Raw genomic sequence first — 22,570 nt, 5'->3', positions numbered from 1 at the left:
ACTTCCTGAAGGAGATCCGCATCATGTCCCGCCTGCGGGATCCCAACATCGTGCGTCTGCTGGCGGTGTGCGTGGAGACTGACCCCCTCTGCATGATCACCGAGTACATGGAGAACGGAGACCTCAACCAATTCCTGTCCGGCCTCCAGCTGGAGGAGGAAGAGGAGGAGGAGGAGGCGACGAGGGCGGAGAGCAGGTCTAGAGAAAGAGCCACTGTCAGGTAGGCCTGTTGTGCGCCGTCACTTATGTAATGCCAGCGCTCGCTGTCACCCTCCGCGGGATACGGAATAGGAATATGTCAACCACAACGCGGAAGTGGTCTATTCTAATGTCATGCTGAAACATGACGCAGTCTTCCTTTCTTTTGCGAACGCCATCTTCCCGATATCGTTTTAAGACTGTCTCTCTCCTCTCCCTGGGTCCCCGTCGCCCTTAGCTACGGCAACCTGATCGGCATGGCCACGCAGATCGCCTCGGGGATGAAGTACCTGTCCTCCCTCAACTTCGTCCACCGCGACCTGGCCACGCGCAACTGTCTGGTGGGGAAGAGCTACACCATCAAGATCGCCGACTTTGGCATGAGCAGGAACCTGTACCGCGGAGACTACTACCGCATCCAGGGCAGGGCTGTTCTCCCTATCCGCTGGATGTCCTGGGAGAGTATCCTATTGGTGAGCACACGGGAGGGAAAGGAGATGATTGGCTCAGCGTACAGGTAGGAGGGTGTTATTGTTGTGACACAACAAAGGGGTACGTGAACAGGTTGCCACATTATTGCATGTCTCTAGAGACGTCTGTCTAGCCCTTCCGATTATGCAATAATTATAGGTTATGCAACAGTTATGTGTCTCTCCCCAGGGTAAGTTCACCATGGCCAGCGACGTCTGGGCATTCGGGGTGACTCTGTGGGAGATTCTGACCCTTTGCAAGGGGCAGCCCTACTCCCAGCTGTCCGACGAGCAGGTCATCGAGAACACCGGGGAGTTCTTCAGGGACCAGGGCAAGCAGGTGACCGACTGATTCCGGGTTATCTGAGTGATCCGTGTTAGCCCGCCGAGCCAAAGCCCACACGTCCACTCGGGGGAGACGGCTGCTCTGGCCTGCCTTGTTGATCTAACCGCTGTTTGATGTGTCTCCGGCAGGCGTACCTGCCCAAGCCCGCGTGTTGCCCCGAGGAGGTCTACAGCTCGCTCATGCTGAGCTGCTGGAAGAGGAACGCCAAGCAGAGGCCGACCTTCCAGGAGATCTACAGTCAGCTAGCGGAGGGCCGGGCGTAGCCGCACACACACACGTCCCACCTACTGGACTATGGAACCTCTGGACACACAACTGCCTTTTCATCTCACCAGCTCTCTGTCTGACCCACTCTCTTGTCTTGGGTCTTTTCTTATTCCGTTCTATTGTCTGTTTCTCTCTTTCTTGTCATTGTTCTCTCACCCCTCTCTATGGAAACACACATGGTCATTATAAAAGTGGACCAGGGAAAGAATTCAGTTGTTTATACCTGTATATCGGTGATGACAATTTAGCGGATAAGGGAAATTATGTGCTGTTGTGTTACTGAATGCATCTGTACATTGTTTTTGATAGTATTTATATAATATGAAAAGGATTACAATAATAGCCTATCAGTTTGTAGAAATATTTTTGGCCATTTTATATATATATATATTTACATGATTAATTATTTTCATTTTATGAAATGTGATGAGAATGTGTTCATCTAAAGGTTTGTAAATAAATACGAATGCATATGAATGGTGTAATTCCTGTACGTGAAACGTTGACTGACAGCAATTAAATATAAACATTTTAGGCTACCAAAAAGTTCTCACAGCACGTATGCACGCATAGAGCGAGCGAGCTATAGAGAGAGAGAGAGAGAGAGAGAGAGAGAAAGAGAGAGAGAGAGACATGACGATCACAATCCCACCAGGGCAGATTTCCACTTTCCACCTTTGAGTTTTTCGAATTTTGCGCTGCTAAAACATGGACCTCTTGACTCCCTGTAGTTGTGTCTCATCGGCCAATGGTTTTAAGAGACTGAATCACACCACTGCTCCACGGAACCGCCTGCTGTACAGTACATAGGCTGGCGGTATGTCTACCGATCGGACCAGGGGGCTGTACACTCAGTAACCGTTCTACTCTACAACTCTACAACCTGCTCTGTAAGCACACATTTACATAAAGCACTTATGGAAAAAGTTGTTCTAGTGACCGGTGCAAACAGGTAAGAGAAAGCAGTATTGGTGTTGTGTTATGGACTACTATCATGTTGACAATATCCTACGAAATGTTGTTACAATGTTGCAAATTACGGAACGATTCAAAGTGCATCGGAGTATAGTTGCAGGAAATCTAACGACTTTGAAAAGATATTGATGAAAATATCGCCTGTGTTCGATAGGTCAATTTACACTGTTTCATATGGAGATCAAGCAGTTAGGATAGCCTACAGTATATTCCTTCTGACGACGACGAATGCCCTCCCCATTCTGCGAAGGCTTTATCCTAATCTGATTGTGTGATGCACAGATTTTCCATTGTGCATCAGCTGTTGAGATTAATAACCTGAAGTTTTGAAATAAATCATCCTTCTGCATGTATCTCTACACTCTCGTACGTGTGTATGTATGTGTGTGTATGTGTGTGCCTCTACTATCACACCTCATACATGTGTGTGTGTGTGTGTGTGTGTGTGTGTGTGTGTCTCTCTACTATCACACCTCATACTGTACATGTGTGTTTGTGTGTATGTGTGTGTGTGTGTGTGTGTGTATCTCTCTACTATCACACCTCATACTTGTGTGTTTGTGTGCTCTCCCCAGTGGCATCGGCCTGGCCCTGTGTGAGCGGCTACTGTGTGAAGATGGCGACCTGCGTCTGTGTCTGGCCTGCAGAAACATGCCGAGGGCCGAGGCCGCCCGCTCCGCCCTCCTGACCTCTCACCCCGACGCCCACGTGGACCTGCTGCACCTGGATGTGGGCTCCGCCCCCTCGGTTCTCCTCGCCGCCCAGGAGGTCAAGGCCAGGTCGGTCATTCACCGCAGCCCCTCCCACCTCCTGGGACTTGGGTCTTCTTACCCTGTTCCTATAAACCCCTTAGAGAATTCCCGTCAGCAGTCGATATTCACATTGTACCGTTATTTAAAGTCGCACTGAAACGGACGTTTGAGATCATCTAACTTCCGTAGTTTGACGGATTTCCGACGCAAACAAGCTATGAGGGTGGGACATATGTTTAGAGGAATTTGATTGGAACATTGACAAGTGGACGGGTTTTAAGAACTTTAGACAGATTCGATAGAAGGATAGCGTTGATTGACGGGTGGATGTCGTGAGATTATTGGCCTAAAATCTAAGGTACCTGTTGTCGTCATTGCACGTGACCTACCGTTTTCCAGGAAGTAAGAAATTATATACTTTGATATAAGATTACAACAGAAGTAGAATTTCGTAATTTTTTTGGCATACATCGTTGAATAGGTGAACACTATGACCAATTATGTGAACCAAAATGGGACAGAATGCTTTTTTCATTTCAGTGCGACTTTAACATGGTGATGAACATGAAATAATGTCTCTTTCAGGTACAACAAACTTGACTACCTGTACCTCAATGCAGGGATCATGCCGAATCCACAGGTGGACATGAAGGCCTTTTTCAAGGGACTATTTTCTAGGTGAGGCAATTAGAAAGTTCTGTTCTTACTTCGCACATGTTAACCTGACCCCTGACTCGTAGCGTTGTATATACTGCAGTACTCTCTCAGGAAGTATCTTTTGTTGTTTTTTTAAGTTTGGGAATCTCTCCTAAGATGATTGTCATTCAAATGTCGTGTGTTGTCTGTTCTCTGTTGGTCTCTGTGCTGCAGTAACGTCGTCAACATGTTTGCGACAGCAGAGGGTATCCTAACCCAGCAGGACCGCCTCAACTCAGACGGTCTACAGGAAGTGTTTGCTACAAACCTCTTCGGTCACTTCCTGCTGGTATGTCACATGCTGTGGCTGCGTTCTGAATTACATACTTCCATACTATATAGTATGCCAAAAAAGGATATAGTATGTCCCAATACATAGTATGCCAAGTGGAGTATGGCAAAAATACCAGGATGACCTATTACTGTACATCCGATCGCATTTTGCAGTATGCAAACCAGCATGCTTTTCTCTGACCCACAATCCTTTGCGCAACGGAACATTTGTCACATGGGCCACCGAGATGGCAAATCAACGACGGATGACGGCGCTTGGACAATGCAGTGATGATATCATAGCTTAACATGAGTGTTTCTATCTGTATTTCTAGTATCATCCTTATCAATTCATTGTCAAAGCAAAATGCCAACAAACTGGTTATGCCAGCTAATGTTCCTAAATAAATGTTAAGCTCGTTAGATAGGCTACTGAACGTTATTTGACTACCTGTCGCCATCCAGACACAAATGACAGTCAGTTTGTATTCAGGTTCGGTTTCCCTCTTACTGTAACAGAAGAGGAACAGATTTACAAATGAACGAGCCACATATGAAATCTACCTGGTTACTTTCTCACCTGAAAATAAAATAAAAACCTAACAAAGTGATGTAGACTATTAACATTCGAGAGCGAAAATTACAACAGCTTTTAGCCTGCTTTAAAATCGCTGCTATCGATACCTGGCTGGTGAGAATTCTGTGAATTGGCTTGAAGTAGGCTAATATGTCCCATTTGTATGCACACTACATGTAAATGCTACTTTGTAGGGGCAGCTGTAAGGTACTGTACTAGTAGTAAAAAGTAGAAGTATGCGATTCAGAACGCAGCCTGTATCTCAATGCATTTGTATACAAGTATACTGTAGGCTACAGTGTAGGCAGCATTAGCCTAGTATAAGAAAGTCACAAACATTTGAAAAAAAAATTACTTTAACTACTCCTTTTCACAGCTAAAGGTAAAACGACACCCAGTTCAGTAGACCAGACTGTAACCTAGCGACTACTACCATTAAGTATTAACATGTTAACAAGTTTCCATCTCATCTGTATTCTCCATGAGGCAATGAACATTCTCAGTGACAGCACAGACCATCCTTAAGGAGTAGTTTGGTATTTAGCATTATTAACCCTGGTATAAGGTTATTAATGATCATATACAATGGTCCATATAAAAAATGGACAGACTGAACTCTTGAGATATTAATGTTCATTGCACAGCCCATAGAGATCCTTTGTGCACTTAGCTGGGACATAAGCAATGAGCACTAACGTCTCTCCACAATTTGTCAAATGTTTTATATGGACCGTTGTATATGATTGTAAATAACCTCATAACAGGGTTTATAACGCAAAATACCAAACTACTCCTTTAAAGACTGACAGATAGTTCCAAAATGACAGTGTTTGACGATGTTTGTGTTGTTTCATGGCTTATGGTGCGTTCATGTGCTCCTCGGACAGTCCGACTCCCGACCGCAGCAATTTTTTTCAAAGTTCTCAATTTGTTTCTCAGACTTGGTGGGTGATTCACATGAAAATTCCCAGTTGTGAACTCATATTTACAATGAAAACTATTCATACATGAACGCACCATTTCTTGTGTACCAATAGTTGTTGCTTAAAGGTGCAGTTTCTAAAAAATGCAACCGACAAGGTCCCTTCCTTTAGGCCTCCTTCCAAAGCCACTCCTCCAAACTGGGAGTAAACAAATGACACTTGCTAGGCAGGTAGGTAGGCAGACAGATAGGCAGACAGACAGACAGACAGACAGGCAGACAGACAGACAGACAGACAGACAGGCAAGCCGTCAAGCCATTTCACTTTGACAACTCAAAAAGTGCTTCTGAACCAAACTGCATACTGCACCTTTAAAGATAAGAGACGCATTAAAAATAAGAGTGAACAGAAGGCTGCGTAGTTTGTTGCTACTATGTAATGTCAGTGGCTCTCTGTTATAGATCAGGGAGCTGGAGCCGATGCTGTGCCAGGCAGGCCACGCCTCCCAGGTGGTGTGGACCTCGTCCAGCAACGCCAGACGCTCGGCGTTCAGTCTGGAGGACGTCCAGCACCAGCGGGGTACAGAGCCCTACAGCTCGTCCAAGTACGCCTCTGACCTGCTCAGCCTGGCGCTCAACAGACACAAGAACAGCCAGGTGAGTCTCACGCTCAGCCACTCGCTCACGGATGGACCCTGCTACCCCAGACACTGCCTGTTTACACTGCTGCAGCAGGAGAATTCACACTAAGATATTGTATAGTATGTCAATCTAGATGAGAGAGACCTACGTCTCAGCCTAAATAAAGGTTAAAGGTGCTCTGTTCGATTTACTGCACTTTTTGTAAAAAAAAAAAAAAGATTAAAAAAAAATTCAATATATGCAATAAATAGGTCCAGGGGAGTCATAAGTATCTGTACAGAAAATATAACGGTGTAATGCCTGTGGAGCAAATGCAGAATTTATTTTTATTATGAGCAAAGCCGGTCCGGCGCTGAGCCCCACCCCCTAAACGGCACCCTATGGAGTGAAAATGCCCACTTGTTTATATCTGATACGCTGCACCACTGCCCCATCTAGTGGCCGAAAAAAATCGAACTGAGCACCTTTAAATAGAAGTAAATTAAGAAAAGATGTAACAGAACAAGCGAGCAACGTCCTCCTGCTGACTGTGTGTGTCTCTGATGGCCAGGGGCTGTACTCCTCTGTGATATGTCCCGGTCTGGTGATGACCAATCTGACCTACGGTATCCTCCCAGCCTTCTTCTGGACTCTCATCATGCCCGTCATGTGGCTCGTGAGTTTGAACAACTACTGTTTTTTGTTGTTGTTGTTGTTTTTGTGTGTGTGTGTGTGTGGGGGGGGGGGGTTGTGTAGCAATAGTCTACATGAACTGTTCCAGAGATCCAGAGTCACCTCAGTATATACAAAAATATGGTTACAAACAATCCGTTTCTGATCAGAAATAGTAACTACAGCAACATCCATGATTTCATCTGTTTCCTGAACAGATTAGAATCTTCACCAACACATTCACACTGACGCCATACAATGGAGCAGAGGCCTTGGTAAGTCCCTCAACCCCAGTTTACAGTACTCAGACTATGTGCATGATTTAATGTATTAACAGCTTATGCCCTTTTAATCATCTAACTTGCTAATCTTCCAGCTTTATGTATGTCAGATTCGGCTTTAAGGCCGTTTCAGACGGGGAGCGATATTCCGCCTGCGTTCTCGCTCGGATCAGCGGGGGACGCACGCGTCCTGCGTGCAGCGGGGAAAGCTGACCACAATTCAGCTCTTGTCGCGGGCGGGCGTATGCACGAAACGAGCACGCGCGCGACAATTTCACGGGGTCGCGCCCGCTTGCCGCTCCGCCCCAGATTGTCCGCGGCTCCCAAATTGTCCGCTCGCCTCTCTCATTGAAAATGAATTACAATGCGCGGATATCACTCCTCGTCTGAAACGGCCTTTAGGCTTGAGTATCCAGCAACAGCTTTAAATTTTTCATATTTATACTCTTATACTTTATACTTACTTCATGTACTGTATGGTTTGCTTTTCCACAGCATTGGTTGTTTCTGCAAAAGCCAGAGTCCCTTAATCCAAGAGCTAAGTACCACAGTTTGACATCAGGCCTGGGGACCAACTATACACAGCCTCAACAAGTAAGTGTGCACTATGGACCTGGTTTGAAAAACCAACCACTCCTTACCGACCGCACGGCAGCCCAAAACAAACATATTTATTAGTCATGGAGTGAGACACACACATCACACGGTGTAGGCATCAACGCCAAAACACACACACACATGAATGGCTGGAGCGTCCACCGATGAAATTCTTCTCCTGCTCTTCACCCATCCCGTCGTCCTTCCCCCCAAGGGCAGCTGGGAGCAGACAGTAAGCAGCGTGCAGGGGACGCGCCCGGGGGACAACCAAGTGCTCCTGTCCGTCTTCATCAGGGATGGACAGCGTTAGCGATCTGTTCTTTTGCATGTTTTTCTGATTGAGTTCTTTATGGGGAAAATCCTTCCGAACATGGGGAGAACATGCAAACTCCACACAGAATGGCCCAAGACCTTCTTGAGGCAACAGTGCCACTTACAGGGCCACCGTGCCGTTCGAGAGCGATCCCCAGAGCTACGCGCCGGGAGGTATAGCGCTATAGTAGTGTTCTTCATTTACATGCTTTTGTTTTTCAGATGGACATTGAGGATGACATGTCTGAGGCCCTCTATGTGAAGCTTCTGGAGCTGGAGAAGATTGTACAAAGACAACTGTTAGAGGAAGACAAGGATCTGCTAGCCCATAAAAAGTACCTCAACGATACAGACTAGAGAATGGCCTCTCACAGTCTCACTATAAACTGACCAGCGCTTCTTCCACCACTCGACTTCATTTTGTGTCAAGGGATCAATTTAATCAAGGATTGCATTTGAGAAATATCAAGCAAGTACGATAATAATGTTAAGACATTGCTGTAGTCTTTTCTGTAATTTGTTTCACAGCACTGCCTTACAGTCAGCTGAAGCTGTTGAAATGTGAATAAATGCTAATTATTCTTGGTAACTCGAGTTGTGTTCAGTGTTGTGTTGGTATGGGCTACAGAGCAGCAGTTGGTCTTGTCTAAACACAGGTCCATAGTGATTCTATGAAGATATCTGCCACTGTGTTCACCTGATAGCCGGGTTATCAGGTTTCACCCATAAGGTCCTTGGTGTTGCCTTACCAGCCATGATGAGGAGTATTAGTGGTGTGGTTGTCCTGGGGCCAACACCGAAAAACACCTGTCAGTTATCATCTTTGTGGCTCTTCTTTCATTCATAAAAGATGATGAAAAGGTCACTTAAATGAAAAGACCACACTTCACAGGTTTATCAGTACATTGTCAATCTATAGACTGATTATTTGACAATCACTGAAATTGGTCACAGTTACTTAGAATAGTAGTCTTAACATGACATAAACACTTTGTCTTATGGGGGTTGCTACAAGACTCTTGCATCATGTTGCAAGTATCTTGGTCAGATTTCACTGAAGCAATTTCAGGAGCTGTCTTTTCCAAATTATCTCATCAGATCAGTCACATGCATGGGGCTCGAAATGTGTGCTCATCTTGCATTGTGATGATGATTGTAGGTCACGACTCAATTTGTGTTTGCAATGGGCCTTAAAACACACCAAGCATTGGCCAATAAACTGAGCTTTCAAATGGATAGTCAACTGACTTTATCGACCAGTACAAGACTTGTCAGAGAGATAGCACTAACAGCATTTATTTGCTGCACTAAATCCACCCTAATCTTTTGATGTACTACTGTAGGCTACAAACTGCTCTGCTGGAACCGTTTGAATAGGCTACAGTAACAGTGGTCTGCAGTTGTAATGTGTCTCATGACATTTTGAGAGAGCCCATCACAAGTAATTTCTGTCACGTGTGAATAATTTGCATTTGTTTACAGATTGGCAGCTAAACCATTGCTCATGCATGCTCGGACTGCGTCACACACCGTGTCACATTTCAATGCGTAGGCCTGCTGTCTCTTTTCGTCTAGTAGCCTAAGGCTTCACGAGAAATAGTTGAAATTATGCACTTATATGACAGCCATGTAATTTAAAGCACCTCAAATGGCCTTCAGTATTCGGGTCAGGTGACAGACGACTACACGCCAGCCCACCGTGAGTGTCCCGGATGTTCCTCGCACCGGAAGAGAAGGGGTATCTTTCCCAGCCATCTTGTGGCAGCTTCTAGCGAACTGTTCGCACCAAGCCTCGTAGAATCGGAGGAGAATCCCGCTGAAGGGGCGTCATCATGCCCGGACATCTGCAAGAAGGATTCGGCTGCGTCGTAACCAATCGGTTCGACCAGCTATTAGATGATGAGTCGGACCCTTTCGAGGTGTTAAAAGCTGCTGAAAACAAGAAGAAAGAGGGGGCCGCCGCTGGTTCGACCAAGACTGCAGCCCAGGCAGCCAAGCAGCCGAAGAAGGAGTCACAGAAGGACAGGAAGAACCCGCTCCTGGACAAGAAAGAGGAGTCTCAGGCTCCAGTACCTTTGAAGAAAGAAGGTAATGTGCACCTTCTCAAACCCGCGGTGAAGCCTATTTGTTTATCTGGCTTTTAACGTGCAACTACGAACCAGTTCTTGCAAGCTTGCTTATAATAACGTTAGCTAGATTGCACTGCTAAACACAACATGATGTCAACACGGTTCCTGTCCTGTTCTGATCGGGCTAGAGGGTCAGCTGTCCTATTGATAATGTGCTCTGTACACTTTTAAAGTTAACCAACGTGTGATTTTTGGCCAGCGAGGTTATTAAATTATCATATTTAGTGTTCGCTAACGTACGGGTGTGCACTTGCTAGCTTCTGGCTACCTCTAGTTAGACTCTTGCAGACATGCATTGCACTTGTAGGATGTTGTTTACTGCTGGTTATCTTAGAAAAACAGCATTCCTTCCAAATAAATAACATCCCGAGCGACAAGTGCCATGGGGTTCGACAAGGACATCAGTTATCCCGTCTAGTAGACCGTGTTGTTTTAGCATGCTAGAATTCGTCACTGATCCTGAAACACAACAATAACACACGATTCCCAGCCACGTCCCTGGACGTTTGCTTGTTGATACAGCAGCATTCCACCATTATGGCCTTGCAAGGAAGCATAATTGAGTGTGCATCCCGTCGAAGAACTCCTCAGTAAACATAAACATCCTAATTCTATCAATCATTATTAGGATGTCAAGCAGTGAAGTTGCCTCTTCCAGCATTCCGAAGGGCAGTCAGGAGTGGTCAGCTTCAGCAGGCTGAATGTGCGTTGTTGCCAGGTATCAGGAGAGTGGGTCGGAGACCCGACCAGCAGGGGGGCCAGCCTGGGTCCCAGCACCCAGGAGGGCAGGGCGAGGGGCGGCCTGGGGACCGGAGGCCGGACAGGAGACCCCCGCGCGAGCGGCGCTTTGACAAGCCCACCGAGGATAAGCCGGAGGGAGGTGGAGGAGAGTTCACTGCAGACAAGTGAGTATCTGGGATGATTGAATATAGGTGGCCTTTGAAGAGGTGTGTGTGGGTTTTGTGAAGGCATGCTTCAATCTAGGGATGCACGATATATCGGCGGTCATAACGGTATCGGCTGATATTTTAGTCTCTTTTTTTTTTTTATATATGTCCGTATCGGTCCGATGTGAAAAACGGGGCAGATGTGAACAGCCGATAATTATTTCAGTCTAGCTGTTGTTGTGTGTGTTGTTGTTGAGAGGAAACGATGTAGTAAATCTATGATTTATCGGCTTTTCCAAATGTTTTTGGTTATGGAGACGGTGTTTACCTGTGTTTTTCAGTATGTATAACATTTGATTATCATAGAAACTTGTTTTTATCCAGAACATATCGACATCGGTAAATATCGGTTATCGGCCATAACAGCAATGTTAATATCTGTTATCGGTATCGGCCCAAATATTCATATCGGTGCACCCCTACTTCAATGCTTGTGTTTTTGCTTTGTGTATGTGGGGGCAGCTGGAGCTCAGGAGGTAGTCGAAGCGTCGATGACTGACGAAGACATGAACCCCAAATTGCCCAATGAGCAGGCTAGCACCTTGCATGGCAGCTGCCACCGTGTGTGTGTGTGTGTGTGCAGTCCATGTATGTAGCTATCAGATGAGCTGGTCCTTACTTGGTCAGGTCTTAATGCTAAAGTCACATTCAAGTAGCATGGTTGTAGTGGTCATGAGAGTCCTCCTTGACCAAGCTGCCCGTTTGGTGATAACTGTGTTGAGCGTGTGCGTTCGTCTGTCCCCAGGCCTTCTGGAGACAGGCCCCCAAGAGGGCGTGGTGGCGGCCGCGGCGGGCGTGGCGGGCGGGGGCGCGGCATGGGCCGGGGCGAAGGCTTCGATTCCCGCGGGAAGCGGGACTTCGACAGACACAGCGGCAGCGACAAACCGTGAGTGGTTCCTGAACCCGGGGCCCCTCGGCGCGGTCACACGGGGGGAGGGGGTTTCAGGGAGGTCCTAATGTTACCATGGCTTTCAATGGCGTCCCTCGCCTCAGCGCCGCTTCTCGTGTCGTCCAGCAGACAGAAGACCGAGGAGAAACGCGGGGGGGGCGGAGCCCACAACTGGGGCAACGCGAAGGACGAAATGAGGTGGGTCGTCTCTGGTGAAATCGATATCGCTGCGATGTGGCTGCGACAAATTCACACACCCCTCCAAGTACACGGTGTCTGACCGCGCGAGTGTGTGTGTTTCGTCGGCAGCAGCGAGGTCGAACAGACCGCCGCCCCAGAGGCGACCCCGGAGGGAGAGGAGAACCCGCCTGCGGACTCTGAGAACAAGTGAGTGTCCTGGAGCGTCCCCTACACACACACACACACACACACACACAGTCACACCAGAGGCTGCTTTGTGGAGCAGGACCTCTGTGTTCCCAACCTGGCTCATCACTAGTCACACTGCTGCTCAGTCTCCATGTGTCTTGTCCCTCACCTGTCACCTCAGCAACTGATGTCTTTTACAGTCTCAGCGCAACCCACAAGCCCTCCAGTTAGCGCAGAATCACAATTACCCAAGACCCCCCCAACGCACAATTCCCCTCACCACACGCTCCCCTCACCTTCCCTCCCCAGGGAGAACGAGGCGGAGGAGGCGAAGGAGGCGGGCCCGAAGGAGATGACCCTGGACGAATGGAAGGCCATGCAGGACAAGGAGCGCGCCAAGGTGGAGTTCAACATCCGCAAGCCCAACGAGGGCGCCGACAGCCAGTGGAAGAAGGGCTACGTGCTGCACAAGTCAAAGAGCGAAGACGTGAGTGAGAGAACGCGACCCGGTCCGAGCGAACCCGACGTCGCCGTCCAGTCTGGTTAAAACCGGTTAAAACCGGATAGATGTTGCCCCCCCCCTCTCTTAGCTTGTTTTGCCGGTCATTCCAGAGACCCGTCGGAGCTCTGATCGATGCCGCGGAGATGGAGGCGGAGACGACCCCCGTGTTCACCAAGGTGCGTCGCCGCCGCCTCGCATTTAAACACACCCACTCTCTCAACGGCGTCCCAGCCGACCTTTCTGTGCCAGCTGTCTTTGGCGGCGGTGGCAGTTTCGCCGTCACTGTCATTGATGTAATACTACTAATAATAATGATAATGAATGTATTTATAAAGCACATTTCTTAAACCCACTGTGCTGTACAGTGGAAAGGACATCATATATTTGAAAAACAAACATGAGAGTCAATTAAAAAGTAAAAATGGAATTAATCAAAGTCAGAAGTTATATAGTCAGTAGTTGAAATGAAAAAGTCATTCAAAGTTGACATAGGCAGCTCTGAACAGTTGAGTCTGCAGCTGAGCTTTGGAGGTAGCCAGAGTCTCTGCGCTTGTGATTTGGTGAGGTGTGTGTGAGGTGTGTGTGAGGTGTGTGTGAGTGTGAGGTGAGTGTGAGGTGAGTGTGAGGCGAGTGTGAGGTGAGTGTGAGACGGACTGGCGGTGAATAGCTCTGCTCTGACACGCTGCCAATCAAACCCCCCATCCACCCCACCCCCCACCCCCCGTCCAGGCTGGCCCTGAGGACGCCTCCGGAGACCACCACTTCCGCAAGCCGGCCAACGACATCACGTCCCAGCTGGAGATCAACTTTGGGGACCTGGGACGGCCCGGGCGCGGACGCGGGGGTGCCCGGGGGGGCAGGGGGGGACGCGGAGGGGGGGGCAGCCGGCCAGCACGCGGCGGAGGTGGAGGAGTTGGAGGGGGAGGAGCAGGAGGAGGAGGAGGAGGAGGAGGAGGACGATCTGACAAGGTAACGGTGGGAGCTGTAGTCTTTGACCACAAAGTCAAACGTTGGCTGGAGTCAGACGGTGTCTGGAGGGTTAGTTGTGGGGGGTGTAGAGGAGGGGAAGGGGAGTGGTCTCTAGCTCATAACAGACTATCTGATGTCAGCCTCTTATTCGCCTGGTTCCATGTAAACATCCCTCCCTCTCTCTGACAGGTATCTAATGTCACGCTATTATTCGCTGTGCTCTATTAACCCCCCCGTCTCACCATGTCTCTCTCTGTTCTCCGTCTCTCCCTGATTCTCTCTCCCTCTATCTCTCTTTCTTCTCCCCCCCCCCTCCCCCTCTCCCATTGTCTCCCCCCCCCGTTGTCTCTCTCCCCCCCTCCACTCTCCCTCCCCGTTGTCTCTCTTCCCCTCCCCCCTCTCTCTCTCCCTCCCCGTTGTCTCTCTTCCCCTCCCCTCTCTCTCTCTCCCTCCCCGTTGTCTCTCTCTCCCCCCCCCCCCCCCCCTCTCTCCCTCCCCGTTGTCTCTCTCCCCCCTCCCTCTCTCTGCCTGCTCTCCCAGCCGAGTGGAGTGTCTGTTCCCAACGTGGACGACCCCGAGGCCTTCCCAGCCCTGGCCTAAAGCCCGCCCCCATCAGCCCCTCCGGGCCCCTCCCCTACGAGGCTTGCATGCTTACAACTTCAAGTATACGAGAAAACGACAAAAAAAGATTTGAATCGGTGAAAAGGACTGTCATCCATACCATTCACCCCCGAGGACAGAAATTTTACCTGTTTTAAAAGGAGGGCGAAAAAAAGACAAAAAAAAGTGGAAAAAGGACTTCTCTTGTTACACTGAAGCAAATTATTGGTAGAAGTTTTGTATCTAGAGACATGATAGCAGGGATGTTTTCATACAGTATTGTTTTTTTCAGAGATTATGCATACTTCATGAATATTTGTTTTTGTATTGCTGCTTGAATATATGCATTTCCAAGATAGGTTGAAGTGTGTTTGTCTCTCATCCCGAGGCGTGTCTCATGCTTTCCTCTCGACTTAACCTGAACATCACAGTCATCTTAGACGGGTGTCTTTCAGGGCAATGTTTTTGAGTCCTTCATTTACTGACATGCTAGACTTACAGTTAGTACATGTGTACTAAATATGAAAAAGTGTGTATAAATACCCAAAGTCTAGGGACTTCTTATTAAGCTTGATATTTTTCTGCTTGTCGTGCAGTGAAAGTAACCGCTGGTTTTCCTTTGGACCTTTTTTTTTTCACTCTTGTTCCTTTTTCCATTTTGACAGCTTGGCTCTTTTTCTGGCGGACCAGTGATTAGTAAGCTTTGTCCCTGGTCCAGACCAGTGATTAGTAAGCGTTGTCCCTGGTCCAGACCAGTGATTAGTAAGCGTTGTCCCTTGTCCAGACCAGTGGGTAGTAAGTGTTGTCCCTGGTCCAGAATGACCACCTGTGTCCATGGGGCAGCCAGGGCCCAACATATTTAGGCTGGTCCTTTTAGGTCATACAAGCTACACACTACTAGGAACCTTAGGACCACTAAGCAAATATTGTATTTCTATGTGTGACCATCTGTGTTTGTGTGTGAGAGAGAGTGTGTTAATGTGAATGAACTCTAGTTACTTTCCTCTGCCATGAACATGACTTCTAAACGCAGAGTGCAGGTTCATAGCAGTTCGGTTTTGCCTGAAGTACTTTTTTGTTTTGAGAACATAGTGATTCTATCTAGGTAAGATAGTGGACTGTGGGCACATCTTGCACTTAGAGTATTGATAAATGTCTTTATTGTTTTTATTCTCCTTGTGATCATCTTCGCTGTTATTTTGTATTGTTTTGTTATTGACACAGCAGCACTACTGCATAATTTGTCTGAAAGAAATGTGCCGTTCGACGTGGAACATTCGAGTGCTACAGAATGTATAAAGCGTGTACGGGGCTTTTAGTCATCTGTGTCTGCATAACCAGCAGGGGTGTCTTTAACTGAAGTGGGTATACTTCAGGAGGGGGGGTGTTATTTAGCCAAGTGAAACATAGTTGAAAGCTTTATATTCCGTGCTCTGAGAAGACTTGGCTGGTCATGTACAGACACAAGATGATTGGAGCAGACCTATTTGTGTCACTGTTTGAGCCACTTGACGACAGACTTCTCTGCAAACATCCCTGTTCTAATAAATTGCTTTAGAGGTGTTACATGTATTCTGCCCACGGCAGTGAGTGGTGTGAAATCATTACTGTGATTTTAAAAAATCAAAAAGTAACTGCTTTGGACTCTTTATTGCTTGTGAAATGGATAATTGTTCATGCATCCTACTGTCTGAGATAATACCTCTGAAGCCCACAAGGTGGAGCTATAATATATTTTGGTTGCAGCGGGGGGCGTGAATTCCCACTCGCTCCATAGCTCCGCCCTTCTTCGCGTCATTGGAGATCAGTAAATAGTGGCGGAAGTTAGGCAGCTTAAACATGCACAAGATGAGCAGAGCAACTGATAGAAATGTGCCATCTAAACAAATGCCATCAGATGCCGTCAAAGGAACAACCGATGAGAGATCGGTCGTCTTTCTGAAGCTTTTCGCAGCTGGCTTTTACGGAGTGAGCTCCTTTCTTATCGTTGTTGTCAACAAAAGTGTCCTGACGAGTTACAGGTGAGGGTACTTGGTTGGACTTTTGGACTAATGCATTCTCTGGGGTATGGCTGGCTCGACAGTAGCACAGGGTTGTCTGTTAATTCGCATTTGCTTGTTTAATCTTTATTTGCAGATTCCCCTCATCAACATGTTTGGGGATTGGTCAGGTATGTGTGATCTCTTTAGAGCCCATGATTTATAATTGATTGACATTATCAAAGAAGAATTATCATGAATGTGTTGCTTGATAACTTTGCAGATGCTCGCTACTATAATAGTTCTATGGACTGCAAAGGCATTGGGTGTTATCAGATTTCCAGACTTGGACATAAGTATACTAAACAAGGTAAAATGCATGTATACTTTGCACGAATATATTAAACGAACATATTAATTTGTATGCATGACATAGTTTAGAGACATGGAGAAAAACCTGCCATATCGATGGAGGGGTTGAAAGAATGATTACATGTAGGCTAATGATGCAATCAAACCAGTTATACGGTAACATAACCATATAGAATATTACCACCTTGCCTTCTGTTATTCCAGATGTTCCCCTTACCTCTTCTCTATGCGGGGAATCAGATATCTGGACTGTTTGGGACACAAAGACTCAAGTAAGGCAGAGATCTGTACATTTGCTGATATGACAATAATACACAAGGTTTGATTGTATGGGCTGCCTTAGAATCATGTCCAATGAATTAAATCTGCCCTCTTCTCCAGTCTTCCTATGTTCACAGTCTTAAGGAGATCCTCCATCTTGTTAACCATGTTGGCTGAGGGGTTTCTACTCAAGTGAGTTAAGGGACAGATGTGAAAAGTGTCTCCCGAAATCTGCCAAATTTAAGTATCCATCTCCTGAGCTGAGTCTGTTTTGTTCTCCACAGAAAGACATTCTCTGGGTCGGTCAAGCTAACAGTATTTGCCATGATTTTTGGTGCCTTTGTTGCTGCAAGGTAAGATGTTAAAGATAAAAAGCCAGAGTTAATTGTTAAGGAAGGAACACTTGTATGATTGTGGAAATGATTGAGTGCATCATGTTTCATGTTGACTTAGTGTAATGCTCTGTCTGTTGTAGCTCTGATTTGACCTTTGACCTCCAAGGCTATATATTCATAATGCTCAACAATTTACTGACTGCGGCCAACGGGGTCTATGTGAAACAGAAACTGGACTCCAAGGTAATTTGATATGTCAATCACAGCAGCTCGTGGGTGGTGTGTTTTGGAAAACAGGAAAGAGCAAACCGACTGTACTGTACATTTATAGTTTGTGTTGTACACAGTGCAGTATGTGTATAAAGTACTCAGGTTTCAGATGATGTTTCAACCACTGTGTAACATATGACACAAAAATGGAGGGAGCTTGCACACTGACATAAGACGAAAGGAACGTCCACACTGAGGTTAAGGAAGCAAACATATTCATAACAATATTCTCTAACTTTCAAAAGTGCTGTAGAAAAAAATAAGTCCTACCCAAAAGTGTAGGGTGAGAAAAGGGAGAAACGTTTCGGTCAGATTACCTTCATCAGTCTGCCATAAAGGCAGGGCACGCGCCCGGACCCTTATTTATCAGGGCGGGGCTACCAATTAACAGGCTCTTAAAGGTACAGGATCTTAAAGGTACAGAACCAAGAGAATACAAAAGTGAAGAGGTAAAAATCCAATTCCAAATATTACAGTGTATAACGGTAATACTGTAGATCACCACACAGAGGGGTGCTTTAAAGTTTCAATATGTTACATACAGTAAATGAAGTGCAGCAGTAAATTAACGTACTTACAATATACAGTCAATGTATAATATGATTATTAATCATTATTTCAAAATAGGCAGGTTTCCGGCTCAGTGACACATAGTGATGATAATTCATAGTTGTAGAGGTCTAAGGAGTTTCCAACAACAGAACAGTAGATGTAGGCTATTAGACGAAACAGTTCAATAGCAACTTCTCATTGAGGCCTGCAGTGTGAAGAGTTTTGAGATAGAATATCCATTTGCGGTCAGACTAGCAGACGCTGTTCCATATTCACTCCCCTGCGTGGTTTACTGATCTGCTGGACGGCACAGAAAGTAAGAGAGGAAACAGGGTGACCGGCGTCTAAAATGACGAGCTACCGACGACTTCTCATCCCCCTCTCCTTATTGCACTTTTGTGTTCAATAATCAATAATCCCTGTTTTAACTCATCTTGTCGTTTCCCCAATATATTGAAGGTCACATGGGCAGGAGAGCAGATGACATTACTAGAGTTGCATGTCAGAAATGGTCTTATATCGTACTGTTTGCCAGTGGTGTGGCTAGTAAAGGTACTAGTGTGCGTACATGAGTCCAGGGGTAGAAGGCTGTCATTTGAGTGAGACGTCCGGAGGCTGGAGGTGGGTTGCGTTTGTCCGCTCTGACCAGGACGTCCCTAATGTTTCTGGGTCTGTAGTGACAAAACAGAGATGGTGGAGCAAATAGTCTTTGGCACACAGGATCAGAGTTCAGTACATGCCAGTGCTTTCCGATGACCTCCTTTAATCTCTTGGCTCCTAGTGGAGCGGGTAGTATTACAGGTCACAGAGCAGTGTTTTCTCTGCTGTGCCCTGGTGCGTTGGTATCTGTATGTACCTTATTGAGGGCTGTGTCCAGCCATGCTCTTAGATGGGAGCGAGTGAGGAAACGCTCATGTTTCTTTAGCCTTCTCAAAGTCAGAGGCGCTGGGTCAAATGCGTTTCAATCTCAAAAACGGTGAGTATGGAAGGCGCCTCTTTAAGGGCGTGGGAAGTGCACAGGATGCATGAAGAGGGCTCTTCCTTACATTCAAGTGTCCAGAAATGCCACATCAGTCTCACTCACCTCTGCATTAAACTTAATGGAAGGGACCACATTTAGGTATTCCAAAAAACAGTCAAAAGTTTCTGTAGGGGCTTTCCACAAAAGGAAGGTATCACCCAAATAGTGACTCCATAGTATGATGTGATCAGAATGGATTTTTGTTCCAAATGTGCTTCTCTTCCAAGAAGCCCATAAATAGATTTGTAAATCACGGCAGCTTGTGGGTAGGGTTTTGGCAAAGGACAATAGGAAAGAGCAAACCATTGTACATTTATAGTTTGTGTTGTACACAGTGCATATGTGTATAAACTACTCCAGTTTCAGATGATGTTTCAACCACTGTGTAACACCATATGTAAATACTACTGTGTTGAAAAACCGGAGAGGCTGTCTTGTGAAAAGCATGACTTCAAAAGCCTCCAAGGCACTCTCTCTCGTAGGAAAATCCAAAAGCCTTTTGGCATAATGTGTACGATTGCCCTGTCGTGGAACACATCTAAATCTTGTAGTCATACCATGTACCCAAGAATGAGATGAATACATAAAGCTTGAACACACAACAAACTGTCTTCAGCTAAGACCTTAATATGATATTTGCAAACACTGGCAACCCTTGTCCCCAATTAAGGAGTACAGTACCAGTGATAACAAGCATACAGGCGCTCGTATACAGCAGCAGCAACCCTAGCAGGCCAGGGCAGAACGACCAACAACAAGCAGATAAGGAATTGCTATTCACTACTTATTTATGCAGCTGGCACCTAGCTAATCTCATAGCAGGATGATGATTCTAACTCTATGCACAGATATTCTGGCAACATGGCACAATCATTAGATTCAGAATGTCTGCATCATGATTAAGACTGTTATTCATCATATACATAATGAAGATGAGATGGCTTGCGTACAAGGCTTCCACAGTCATCATATCAAATGGGTGACCCAAACAATTATCCTTGTCTACACAGTAAATGTTGAGATGCAGATGATGTTAAATGTTGTTGACACATAGACGGTACTTTTGTTTTATTGATCAACTAGAGGAGAGACACAGAGGAGAGTCTTATTGGTGATGGCATCTAAGGCCTATATCTGCCACCACAACTGTTTAACAATGCACCCCTAGTCTTACACTCAACCATTTTGAACCTCATCATAGAAGAGGACACGCCCCTTTCACCTGTCTGTGTTTTTCATACATTACAGTACTACAGTAATGTCCCTTGTCTGTATGTTTTTCAGGAGCTGGGGAAATACGGGCTGCTTTATTATAATGCCTTGTTCATGATCGTCCCTATTGTGGTCTATGCACACTACACTGGGGAACTGCAGATGGTAAGAACCGTGCAGTCGCGTCATATCAGCTATCTGTTAGCGCTGCGGGGACTTTGCATTGAACGAGCCTGTAACTAACCTACTGTATGATGTGTGTTTTTGTGTTTTGTTTTTGAAGGCGTTAGAGTTTGACGGCTGGTCAGATATACAGTTTGTTGTCCAGTTTGTTCTCTCCTGTGTCATGGGGTGAGTTTGGAGTGTATATATATTCATGGATGCTTCCCTCAGCTACGGATTGTGTTTAATTCTATTCATTTTTTCTTTCTTTCTTCCTTCGGTAGGTTCATTTTAATGTACTCCATCATGCTGTGCACTCAGCACAACTCCGCGCTGACCACCACCATCGTGGGCTGTATTAAAGTAAGCCGTCACGCACAAGCTTTCTTAGCAGCACGTTTGTAAACCACGAAGACGAGTAAGACCTCGGTTTTCCTTCCCCCCTCAGAATATCTTAGTTACGTACATTGGAATGGTGTATGGCGGAGATTACATATTCACCTGGCCCAACTTCATTGGCTTAAACATAAGGTAAGGGTAATTGATGGGGCGTTGTCTTTTTTGCTGCTTTTTTTGTGTGCGTTCATCATCCCATTTTCACGGTGACGAACGATGCCCTCTGAGGGTGTACAGGTGTTAGGAACCATTTGAACCCTGACTTTGTAATTCATGTTGACAATGTAATTCATGTTGACAATCAAACGTTTCCCCTCTCCTTTCTACAGCATAGCTGGCAGTCTGGTGTACTCCTATATAACCTTCACAGAGGAACAGTCAAGTAAGCAAACTGAAGACTAGTTGGTTTGATTTTAAAGACTTGTTGCATGTGTGCTACATGGGTTGGGGGGAACAGTGGGGAAACGTTTGTCACTGAATTTTGTATGTCCTAAAAACAAGTGACATAATTCCTCTTAGGTGCTGAATGTTATTGATAATGGTTTCTGAAATGTTTGATTCTGTTGAACAGAAAAGCTATGAAGCTATGACTGTGCCAGTGGAAGGTTGCTCAGGGTTCCCACACGTCCTGGAAAACCTGGAACACAGATGACCAATTTCCAGTCATGGAAAACACACGGAAAACAAGAGAAAAAGTCAAATGTCCTGGAAAGTCGTGTGTTGTCTTGGAGAATTATTTCAACATTCTCCTATTTTCCTTAAACTACCATTTGAATGTTCCTGAACAAAACTTCATGTAATCATTTCATGTTGGGAACCATGTACAGTGGAGCGATTGTCTTACCATTTTGAGCCAGGTTGCCTTTAAATATTGATTTACTTTGTACTTACTTTGTAAAATGTACATGACAATGACCAAAAGAAGACCTTCCTTATTTTTTTTAACCGTTAAAAATTTTAGTTGCTATATTTTATTGCTTTATATGTCTACATAATATATTGGTATTATTCAACATTCTTTGACCATGTATGTACACGGATGTACAATTGACCTCAGGCCAGTGGATCTATGGATAATTGACCATTTTAATACACTCCCATTTGGTCTTTGAGACCAGAATGCATTCGAGTGAACTTGACATTTATTCCTACCAAGTCAGGTCATGATTACTGCAGTGATACAGTCAGTTAAAGGTACCCAATGTAACGTGAATTAAAAAATATTTTTGTTTATTTTTCAAATTCCTCGATTAAATGGTTCCTTGTTGTCTAATAAACATGTTGAATCACTCAAATGTTTGCTTCCGCTGAGCGGGCGGTTCCTGCCAGTTGAGTTTGATTGACACTTCCCTAAGGGCCTTTCCACAATATGCGCAAATGATTCTTTGATCAAATTCAATAAAATGGTAAATTGAGTCACTTCAGCTATTCCAGAATGTCTGTGTAGGCTAATATGGTCAAACATGTGTTTGCCATACATGCGTTAAAGACTCATTGACAGATATTGGCCGGGTTTCCAGAACGAGTTAAGAAGCACTTCACTCCACTTAACTCATACAAAGGGTTGCTTAAGAAGGGTTCCTTAAAAATGTTCTTTATCGGGAAACGCAGCCATTGTCTTTATAAATTGCCTGCTGGTAGACAGA

At 45.8% G+C, this 22,570-nt stretch overlaps 4 protein-coding genes across 4 annotated transcripts in view; all 4 read left to right on the top strand.

Annotated features, from left to right (window-relative positions):
• ddr2b (discoidin domain receptor tyrosine kinase 2b) overlaps positions 1-1,277 on the top strand; it is a gene marked incomplete at both ends in the record, with an annotated part of 9,652 nt that extends 8,375 nt beyond the window's left edge. Inside the window, 4 exons of the mRNA XM_084458265.1 lie at positions 1-220; positions 437-671; positions 859-1,008; positions 1,143-1,277. The exon at positions 1-220 is cut by the window's left edge and continues 5 nt beyond it. Coding sequence (XP_084314391.1) covers positions 1-220; positions 437-671; positions 859-1,008; positions 1,143-1,277 — 740 coding nt within the window. The remainder of the gene's footprint in view (positions 221-436; positions 672-858; positions 1,009-1,142) is intronic.
• Positions 1,278-2,103: 826 nt separating this feature from the next.
• Positions 2,104-8,406, top strand: LOC311325686 (3-keto-steroid reductase/17-beta-hydroxysteroid dehydrogenase 7-like). Its single transcript, XM_084458422.1, has 9 exons — positions 2,104-2,233; positions 2,832-3,035; positions 3,594-3,686; positions 3,879-3,993; positions 5,939-6,133; positions 6,669-6,773; positions 6,988-7,044; positions 7,546-7,644; positions 8,182-8,406. Exons 1-9 carry the CDS (start codon positions 2,199-2,201, stop codon positions 8,314-8,316), a joined length of 1,038 nt encoding a protein of 345 aa, XP_084314548.1. The 5' UTR covers positions 2,104-2,198; the 3' UTR covers positions 8,317-8,406.
• A 1,294-nt stretch (positions 8,407-9,700) lies between these two features.
• On the top strand, positions 9,701-15,987 carry LOC311325181 (SERPINE1 mRNA-binding protein 1-like). The gene is made up of 9 exons (XM_084457851.1): positions 9,701-10,047; positions 10,807-10,993; positions 11,781-11,921; positions 12,054-12,122; positions 12,234-12,311; positions 12,603-12,780; positions 12,906-12,971; positions 13,525-13,764; positions 14,305-15,987. Exons 1-9 carry the CDS (start codon positions 9,792-9,794, stop codon positions 14,362-14,364), a joined length of 1,275 nt encoding a protein of 424 aa, XP_084313977.1. The 5' UTR covers positions 9,701-9,791; the 3' UTR covers positions 14,365-15,987.
• Positions 15,988-16,177: 190 nt separating this feature from the next.
• Positions 16,178-22,548, top strand: LOC311325322 (nucleotide sugar transporter SLC35D2-like). Its single transcript, XM_084457999.1, has 13 exons — positions 16,178-16,385; positions 16,501-16,534; positions 16,627-16,713; positions 16,920-16,987; positions 17,097-17,168; positions 17,261-17,329; positions 17,452-17,554; positions 20,439-20,531; positions 20,650-20,717; positions 20,813-20,891; positions 20,977-21,059; positions 21,254-21,306; positions 21,496-22,548. Exons 1-13 carry the CDS (start codon positions 16,204-16,206, stop codon positions 21,504-21,506), a joined length of 1,002 nt encoding a protein of 333 aa, XP_084314125.1. The 5' UTR covers positions 16,178-16,203; the 3' UTR covers positions 21,507-22,548.
• The last annotated feature ends 22 nt before the right edge of the window (positions 22,549-22,570 follow it).

This window comes from Borostomias antarcticus (assembly GCF_949987555.1).
Source record: "Borostomias antarcticus genome assembly, chromosome: 24".
Taxonomy (NCBI): Eukaryota; Metazoa; Chordata; class Actinopteri; order Stomiiformes; family Stomiidae; genus Borostomias; species Borostomias antarcticus.
The sequence above is the reverse complement of the archived record's forward strand: the minus strand, read 5'-3'. Positions and strand labels throughout refer to the sequence as shown.